This window comes from Condylostylus longicornis, unplaced genomic scaffold, assembly GCF_029603195.1.
Source record: "Condylostylus longicornis isolate FDR11 unplaced genomic scaffold, ASM2960319v2 ptg000048l, whole genome shotgun sequence".
In the NCBI taxonomy this organism is placed as follows: domain Eukaryota; kingdom Metazoa; phylum Arthropoda; class Insecta; order Diptera; family Dolichopodidae; genus Condylostylus; species Condylostylus longicornis.
The window spans coordinates 2,708,086-2,718,912 of record NW_026578017.1 but is presented as its reverse complement, the minus strand read 5'-3'; the positions used below and the strand labels follow the sequence as shown (position 1 = coordinate 2,718,912).

At 24.7% G+C, this 10,827-nt stretch overlaps 1 protein-coding gene across 1 annotated transcript in view; it reads left to right on the top strand.

Annotated features, from left to right (window-relative positions):
* Window positions 1-438: 438 nt before the first annotated feature.
* The window catches only part of LOC129611205 (uncharacterized), a 28,436-nt gene continuing 18,047 nt past the window's right edge, over window positions 439-10,827 (top strand). Inside the window, exon 1 of the mRNA XM_055524196.1 lies at window positions 439-933. Within this exon, the coding sequence (XP_055380171.1) occupies window positions 916-933 (18 nt within the window). The 5' untranslated portion in view covers window positions 439-915. The remainder of the gene's footprint in view (window positions 934-10,827) is intronic.

The following is a 10,827-nucleotide window of genomic DNA, read 5'->3' as shown; positions in this document are numbered from 1 at the left end:
TTCCGAAACTGCAAACTTTTTTAAATTTCTACGAATGAAGGAAGCTAACGGTAAATGAAATGCCATTTCACTAAAATTCTAAATCAAATTAGTTTTATTATGTTCAGTTTCGATCTATAAAAAATTCAAATCAAATTTATTAAAAATACTTTTAATTTAATTGGACCTTTTTTAATGTCCCTTTTGGCATACATCCGCACATTAAATTATTATTCATAACTTATAAAAAATTGGTTACAAAGTACTGTTATGCTGAATATAGTTTTAAATATCAATATTAATTAACTATTAATTTAACAGATTTTTAATTTTATATTTAAAATTAAAAAAACTTATTTTAAATGGTGGGGCAAATAGTAAGAATAATTTTTCAACTGCACTTTAAAATATTCAATTGATCAGATGATAATCTCAATAAGACAAAATAAAGTAAACACGACCGCTTTTTTCTTTAATTTTCAGTCTGTTGAAAGGCTTGAAAGCGAACGAACGTTAATTTAAGTTGGTCGCGCACATTATCTTATGATTAAAAAATAAAAATAACAATTTTGAAGATTTTTTTATATTTTTTCTTTATTTTTCAAACCGGCATATTTAGATAAAGTTTGAAATTTTATGAATACAAAGTATAAAATTTACCTACATATTTGATGATTTCTCCAAGTGAAATTTTTAAAATAATAAAAAAAATTTCTTTAGGAAAAGAAAAATTAAAGAAAAGTTGAATGAATTGCGGCTGTTGTGGTCTATAAAGTTTTTGTGTCAAGAACAGATTTATTGATTTAAAAATTTAAAGAGAACGGTAGACATTTTTGCTGATTTTATTTTAAATTTACTATTTTTTAAAAAAGGTGTATAAAAAATTGTTTCATTTTTGTTTAATAAATTGAAATTAATTACGAAACTTTTGGAAAAATGAAAAATTTTGATAAAGTAAGTAAATTTTGTCTTGCCTTTTGTTTAATTTTATTATAATTATTATTCTAAATATTTTGTTGTGGTAATTGTTATTATTTTAAATCGGTTTTATTGCTTAAAATTTTTAATTTGGTTTAAAACACATGTACATTGTTATAAAAACCATTTTCGAAATTATATTTCTGGTATTAAAAACAATAATTAGGCAAATCTTTCAACAATTTGTTCAATGATTTGGAATAATCGGGTTTATCCATGGACCAATGATTTTAAAGCGACTTTATTTGTGGTTTTATGTTATTATTTCTTTATGTTTTTGAAATGGACTTTTGACTATACATTTAAGGTTTTGAAAAAAGGGGGCATAATAATAAAACAAAATGATTTGTAATATTGAAAACGAGAATCGTGGAATTGATATTGAACTTTCAAATATCGTAATAATTTTATAGTTGGTTTAATTCAAAATTTAGTTAAATTAAAACTATTTAACTTTAATCTAATTAATTAACAAATAAATATATGTAATTAAAGGTATTATTTTTTAGAATGGGAATTTAAATATGACAGGAGTTTTATTTTTTTGGCATTATAGGTTTGAGTATAGGTAATCAAAATAAATAATAAATACAGGAGCTCTCAATATTTTTTTCCGGTTGCATTTCCCTGTAACTGACTTAAGAAATCCTTCGGGTAGAGTGTTAGGTGTATTTGAAATATTGCAACTAGTCCGTTCAAATTAATTTAATTTTTAATATTTGAAATGAGCAAAATCAGTGATGCCATTTTAGTATATTTCGTGACAGATCGTGAATAATGAAAAGTAGTTATGCATAATATTTTTTTAAAAATTTATGCTGAATAGGCTGGAAAGAACAAAATCTGGCATATATTTTACTCAAAATATACTTTTTATTCTTAAAGTTAGAACAACCAATAACTTCCATAACGTCAGATGTATGACTTTACTCCATTGATGTGCAATTGCTTTAAAACTTCTAAAAACAATTTGCTTTTCTTTTTGAAAATTTTAAAATTAGTGATATGTAAGATTAGAGTTTAATGTTTTTGAAATTGAAAATGAAAAAAGTGGTCCATTTTGAGTATTTTGAAAGAGACAACAACAATATTATTATTCATAAATATAATTGCGAAAAACTCTAAAAGCAGGAAGATGCAAAGAAGAATAACCAAATAGAAAATTCGAATACAGAAATTTTTGTATCTTGGGGCAACAGTTTAGGTCCATGCCATACAACATCAAAACTTATCTAAGAAACTAAAAAAGAAGAAAATGAGGTCTTAAATTGTCAATTAAACATTTTTAATTAAATCAGCTTATGAACGAAATTATTTTTCAATTTCATTTCATTTTATGAAATTTGCGATATATGAGAGTAGCAATAAAGCCGTCATTTCATTTCTTCAACAATTAATAAAATGTAAAATTCTCAATTTATAATGTAGTCCTTTACACACAGCGTCAGTTTGCATACATATATACCTATTTTCAAATGCACTTTTCGTTCATTTAAATGCGTACTAAATACTTTCTAGTATGTTTGAAATAATTGAACTTATTACCCATAATGTGTAAAAATAATTTATGTAGTTTAGAAACTAAACTTGTTTTGACGAAAAGTTTCGAGTAAGGAATTTATACATAAATAAAAAACTTATTAATTTTTAGAAGAGTAAAATATAAATATGAATTCTTAAAAGAATTATAAGAATCTCCATGTAAACAATGGCAAACCGGTTTTCCAAATATCTATAATCTTGCCGTTATTACGTGTTTAAAGAAAGGTAACAGATCTGACTATGTGCTTCGCGCGTAAAAAAATTTGGTCAAACTACATGCATACCTATAATTATGTAGCATATTAGAAGACTCATCTTTTTGACTGAATAAAGCGCGTCAGTTAATTATTGTTATACGCTGTGACTAATTTAGTCATAGCATGATAATAATTTTATTAAAATGTTTTAGTACTTTTGTATCAAAATTGCCTTTCTATGTCACTTTTCCATCTGTTTGTCTGTCCATCTATGCATTACTTGTATCTACACAGGTAGAAAGTTACAATCTTAAAAATCTTAAAAATACCACTTACGTTAAGTGTACGACAATTTATTGCTAAAAGTAGCTACCCGGTTCTATTATCGCGAATGGGATTGTCAAATAATCATCACTGAAATTTACCGTCAAATAATCATCATTTAAATCTACTTTTCTTTAAATTTTTAACATCATGTTTCTCTTAAAAGGAAAATCGCATGAGTCCAATTTTACCAGCTACTGGACATTGATAAACAATTCAACTCGTTTAGAAATAATTTTTCCAACTTTTTCTCACCATGTTATCTCCTCCGGCAATTATTAGTAAAATTTTTATTTTTGACCTGTTATATTTACGATAATGCAGTAGTAAAAATGCTTACCACCAAAAAATTTAATGGATTTTTTTAACTCGCTTAATTAAACATAAAATTCCACTATTCGGTTAATGCATTTTAAATTTTTCCTTTTACTCCAGAATGAATGCAATAATTTCTTTTTGGTATTATAATTTTAGTACGGCTTTGTGTTGTAATAAAAGAAATGTTTCAAAGAAATGTGCTACTTTAGAAGCTATTGCTTTGATTCAAGTTTATTTATTTTATTTTCAATTTTAAAGAGATAATCTAAAAATATCGTTTTTTCTTCATACCGTCACACCTCAATCAAAGCCAGAGTATAAAATTATTCTCATCGAACCATAAAAAGCTAAATCGTACGAATTTTTTTTGTTCTTTGTGTCTGAAGAGATCGATAAAAGCATGATTAATAAAATTTTTTTTTGGTTTGATATAGTTGTAAATTTAATATAGCATAACAGTGCGTCTGAAGCATAGCATACGTGAGATTTATTCAAATTAATCATTCCAAACAACAAAAAACTGGTTTAGATATTCCATTAAAGTTAAATTAATTTAAATTGAAAATTAAATCTTACTTGTATGTATATTATAAGAAGTGATAATGCATAATAACTAAAATTAATAATTCTGATTCTAGACTGATAAATTATACAATCAAAATAGGCGCGATACTTGTAGGCATAAGTTATTGATGCATGATTGTAATGAAAAAATGATATTCTCTTTTTAATTATCCTCTAATGTAGATTACATAAATTTCTGATTTGCACTTGGTACATATTGTATTTTTAATAAAATATTGAAAGCATTAGAGGAAAGTCAATCCACAAATTTCAAATTGACGCCGAACCTCTATTTTGTTAAAATCATACGATAAGCATAATTATCAACAAGAAGAATTATCTTAAAATTTTACTCTAAATTTAGTTATCTTTTGGTTGTAATCAAAAAATCCACTTATTTCTCGATAATAGCAGCGGGATTCCTATATGCTTCCATTATAGATTAAAAAGATGAAATTAGTTGATGCCCTTTAGAGAATATTTCCAGTTTTTGTAGTTATGGGAAGTCTGTCTAGAAAGGACCATCATGTAAAATTTACAACGTTTTTCACGTGGAGTTTGTTTCAAAATGCTTTTTTAATTTTGAAAAATTAAAAATATTTTTGGAAAAATTTTCCAATCAAATAACAAAATTTCAGACAATCGATAATGTAAAAAAAAATCTTTTCTTTCTTAAAATTTTTACTTTCAACAGCATAAAATCAAAATTTTTTTCCAGAATTCATTTTACAATTACTTTCTAATAAATAACAAAAAACAGAACCAACACATAAACAAATATAATTTCCTCTCAATAATGTACATACATAGTATATGTACTATGTGTTGGTAAAATTTAATTAATAGCATTTGATTTTAATTGGTTTCGGTTGAAGGGAAAAAATGAATAAAATAAAAGACCATCAACTACTATCATCAATCAATAAAATTAAAAATTAAACTCTTTTTTTTTATGAACAAATAAATAGAAAATAAATTTTATGGTTTTATATAGTTCAATGTCAGTCATTACTTAAAGAAATCGATTAATATAAGAAAATCAATTAATTTCAGATTAAAATTTACTCTATATATGCATAAGTGTGTAAAGAAACAAAAACTCAACACATTTTGTATTTTGTAAAATAGAAAAACGTGTGTTTGTTGGTATTTTACACCAATCTGTATGTTAGCTTTAAAACAAGAAGCATTCATTGTATTAATTAATAATTTAACATTTATAATTAAAGTACTTTTTATTATAACGAATGGATGAATTTTTGAAATTTTTCTTTGTTTTTTTCTTGTGGCACAATTATTGCAGATTTGACCTTAATTATAAGAATTTTGTTATGAAAAACCGAAAAAAGAGGTAAAAAATCTCTTGACTTTATTTTCCAGCAATTTTTTGTAGTGACTTTTGTATAAGGTCAAAAGTTTGTGTGATATGTTGGCTGACTGTATGAGCGCTTGATTTAAAATTGTGAACCGTAATTTTGTAAGTGTATTTTATTTTTTATTACTTTATGTATACCTGTCTTTTATTTTCATGGAGGTAAAAATAATATATGAGTTCAGTTATTTTGTAATTTTAATTATTTTATTATTTTTTATATTTTCGCTTTATACATAAATATAATATGTATGTATGTGCACATATCCATACATATGTGTACATTATATTAGCATGTACTCTAAATGAAAAATTCAAGTTCACTAAGTTTTATTAAACTTTTTAAATTATTATGCTTTCAAATCATTTTGCAATATTTTTGATTATGTGGATATGTATTTATAATATCCACATTGGTATAATAATATTTATATGAATGTATACGTATATTTACTAGTAAATTATGTGTGTTAAATCGAGGTATAGAAATAAAATACATTCTAATTTCAAAATAAACAATGCTTCAAATAAGTACACTCGTGAAACCACTACTGTATTTCTTTCATTAAAACTGTGAATTTTCATTTGACAAATTGCATATCGAGTTTTTACTTAATCCGCTAACGTTCAATCTCATAAATATTTTACATAATTAAAAATTTCTATGAAGCTTTCCAGAAGCTTGAAAAGCAAGATTTTTATTCGACTATCTAAAAGTGTAATTACTAATAGGAAAAAAATTTTATTAATATTAGTAATAAAATTTTTTGCAATAAATGCTATAAAAAGCTTCAAATTTTTTAACTCAAAATTCTAAGGGTTGACATAAATTGTAAGGTTATTTCATTAATATAGTTGTGAAAATCCGAAATAAATATTTCCGTCATTCATTCACGTATTGCAATAACAACTGTACAAGGGCTATCTGTAAAAGCGAAACTTTCATAAAAGTAAAATTTTATTTTCTACGAGTATTAAAAAATATTTTTCTTCTGATTCTTCATTATATCCCTAATTCACGTTAATCAGCTTGAGCTAAAGATTTCAAAATTCACGAAAAACAATTTTAAAGTTACAATTAATATGAGCGAGCAAAAAACTTAGTATGGAGATATAATGCCTCAGTTCCTTGAAGGTGCTTTTATACATATTCGCAAAATCTTTATAGCTAAAGCTAAAGATTTACTAGTCAAAATGGTAGTAAAAGTAGTAAGATAAAATTAGAGGTCTACTTGAAAAATAAGAAATTTAATTAATTCATCGCACGAAATGAGAGTTTCATACTTTGAATTAAACAAATTTTCAATTGAAACAAATATTCAATTATTTACAAGGAGTTAATAAATTTTTGTAGGTAGATCCTCTTATAAAGTTTTCGTAAGCTTTTCGAAATTAAAAAAATTTTTCCTAGTCGCCAACTTCGCTTCGCAACGGTTTATTAAAGTTAACTCACTCGCTCGGCTTCAACGTCGCTTTTTAGTTTTGTCTGATAAAATATTGTAAATATTGTGTCATTACAAAACGAAGATTAATTTCCAGAATAAAATAATTGTTGAACTAAAATTGCAAACAGGGTTTTATGCTGTTTACAGTTATACTTGAATTAAAATATAACTATTTTGTTCTTAAAAAGTTAATAGCAAGCAACAACGCAATGAAACAATGCTTATGTTTTAAATATGTTGCAAAAATAAACCTTTATTGAGAAAAAATAATTACACCTTGTTTATATTTAATATATTAACTAATATAGTATAATAATGCATACATTAAAAAAAAATTGGAAAAATATTATCTTTTTTCTTTAATTATTTTACCCACAAGCCACAATCGGTTACAATTTTATTGAATATTGTAGATGTCGAGTTTAGTTAATTTTTGGCAATATATTTTTTATAAAATCTAAGGTAAATTATGCTCTCTAGTTATTCGTTCGATAAAAAAGAGTTAATACAGTACAACACAATAAAGAAATGTGATGTGGTCAGCAAATGATCGATCGCATTGTATATTTCCTAGATAATATTCAGAAATTTCAGTAAATCTATCATACAATATGTGCAATCGAAACGTAGAAGGTTAATTGGAACCTATGGTACCCCAAAATTTTAGATAAGAGTTTTACTTTTATCTGATATTTTGTTAAATTAATTCAACTTAAACTTAAATGTTCATCTGTACAAAAAAACAAGTATTTTTACTTCGTTCATAACAAGCAAAAAGCCATTTTTAGGCTTTGTTAACATTTTTATTTTAGTGAAAAATGTGTCAACTTTTGTGTGGAAACAATACCTGCTTCGTTTTACGAGTATACCAGTAAAAAATCAATTACATTTTCCGTATATAAAGTGCTCGTTATAAACTTTCTGTATATTTTGTTGAACATAATTTTATAACACGATCGCGACCGAGCAACCAATTTTGTAACATATTTGCAAATATTATAAAATGTGAGAGGTAAAAAAAAACAACAGCATAAATATTCATAAATGAAACTCGTTTACAACACCTTGAAAAATGAAGTTCACGGATACTTACATAGTGGTTTTATTTTTGTATAACGTTTTTATAAATAATGTGTGACGTCAGTGATGGCTATGAGGATGTACGATTATTTGCTATTTAAAAATCCTGCGCTTTTTTTATTTATGACAAAAAATATGGAAAACTTAAATGATCTTTATTCAAGGTTTTCTCTTACGTTTATTTTGACCACTTTTTAAAATTTTTGGAACTGTAACTTGTGTGAAGAATAGAAATATTTAATAAAAATTATTATTGAAAAAATTAATTACAATAATTTGTCGAATGTAAAATATTTTAACATAAATTATGTCATGAGTATGACGTTGAAATCGAAAACTATAGCATTGAAGTAAGAAAAGAAATTGTTTTCATATGTGAATCAATTTAACTTTATTGACGGATCTTCATAAAAGGAAAAAAATGTTAATAATCTTCATAATATGTTTCAGAATTTAAGCTAAGTGTAATGAATAATTTTAATTTAAACAAACCCACTTGCTTGAGAAAAAAAAGTGAAATTTTAAATAGCCCTTAATTTTAAAAAGCTCGATTCGATAGGCAGTGAAATTGATGTTTTGAAATGAAAAATAATTTAGAATATGTAAAGTTATTTTTGAAAGTCGCTCTTACTTAAATACGAAACAACTAGTTTAATATTTACCACCAATATCTTGCGATTGTTCACAAATGGTTTGCAATTAAATATATGTATGTAGTTTCCACGCCAATTATTGTATACTTTGTACTTGAACTTATAAGCTTATGTATAATATTATAATGTATCGTTTAACTAATGTGCATTCTATAAGTTTAATAAGTCATGCAATTTAATTTTTCAATGTAGGTATAACATATTTTTATCTTTTGCTTTTAAAGAACAACTTTTTTATTACACTGTTATAATACGGACGTGACTAAGTGCTTGTAGTCAAAAAGAAAATTTTGCAATAATTCTCTACATATTTGCTATGATCATAATAGTGTGCAATATCGGAAAATATGAAAAATATTATTATGAATAAAAAGCTCTTTCAATAAATGAATGCAAAATAAAATAATTTGGTGTTAGTGTTTACACACCTGTTTACAAATTATTAACATTAATAACAATTAATATATGTTACTATACAGAAAAAACTGTAATTCAATATAATCACTGATATTTTCTGTTTAAAATTAGAAAAAAATTCAGTAGTTTATCTACTACAAATGGTTAAAAAAAGGAGAAATTCTACTAAATCTATGATTGTTACAAGTTTTACAGTTATTTACACTAAATATTTACCTACGTAAAATAATTTTAAAATCCTTAATTAATTCTAATGTGGTTGGATTTAATTTAATATACGTAATTACATAATTTTCAAAAAATAATTTAATATTAGAATATCATTTGATCGTTTCATTGCAGATTTAGTCTATAAATAAAAAGTTTTTATACCTACCAATTTAAAAGTTTTATTTAAAAGTAAGAGAGAGGTTTAGGGTTGATGTCTTACAGTAACAATAGCAAAACTAATAATTTAGGTTAACCTTTCCATATTTTTAAATTGAATAGATCTTAGATTGATATAAGATATAAAGATTAACTCAACTATTTTTTACTGCTGCCAAGTATCTTTATTAAATTTCATGAATTATCGTAGCTTCTTTTAAGAAAAATGGAAAATAATATTTTATCTTTTCTATGTGTAGTACATGTATAAAAATATTTGTGTCAAAGAATCGATGGAGATAAAGCAATTTTGATTAATGGACCAAATGTTCACCTTGTTAATTGTGCTAAGCGTTGACAAAGAATTTTCTTGCTATGGGTAGAGCGCTTCCTTAAAAAGTTAAAAATAACAGCATGGGGATGCCTGCCACATAATATTATTTTTATAATGTAATTTTACAGTTTTTCGGATAAATTATGTAAATTCGAAAATTATTTTAATTTATTTTCAGAAAAACTATCAAGAATAAATAATAACTGTAATTATAATTTATTTAACATATCTATAATTAACTTTTCTCACATTTAATTATCAAATGATACATGAACATTAAATTGTACACGCGTACAGATATATGTATGTATACATATCTTACACTTTCGTATTTTAAATAATATTATTTTTATCATCATAATTTATGCAGTAATTTTTCATTTAAAACAAGTGCTTTGTATGTGCTAAATACATTGGAAATATGAATTATGCAAGCATAACCTGAATCAATTACATTTATGTAAAAACAAAATAAGTTTTCTGAATTATGGATGCACTATACGAGGTATATTACTTAATTTTTTTTCGCAAGTATTTGCTATTCAAGTTTTTTTTTTTTTTTGCAATTTTTCCAGGATCGCATTAAATAAACAAATTTTATTTTCATATTTCAATTAAATCTTTGAAATTTTTGTAAACTTTCACAAATTTTATTAAAAAAGATTAAATTTTGCTGGTACGTATGTTTCCAACGTCCATACTATAATTTTATCACTACTTGAGTGATATGAAACATTTCCGCAGTTTAATTTCACTTTTATTTTCTGTAATTTAAAGTCTCAAATCATATCTTGAAATTCACATTATTTCTTCCTAGTGCGTTCCTCGTGTTCATGAGAAAATTGGTGTAATAAAATGTGGTCATTTTGTACATTTTTTGCATTTGAAAATAAACAATGATTTTCAGTTATTATGGCGAAATTGGAAAGTCTTTTTATTTGACGCCCTCTGAAAAACGCTTTGATTTCTCGCAATGTTTCTTGGTTAAAAGTCACAAGAGAAAATAAGAAAGATAAATCGTTAACATTATGTTTATCGTTTTCAAATAAGGCAACATCATTTGCAATATGTACTTGCTTTAATCGATCAAAATGAGCGATCGTGTCAACCATTCACAGGATTTTCTGTTCTGTTGATTTTCTGTTCTGTTGATTTTCTGTTCTTAATAACTAAATTATTTGTCTTAAAAATTGACTGTTTCTTTCTTCAAACTTTAAAATTTTAATTATAGATATGTATTTTTATTATAGATATCTTT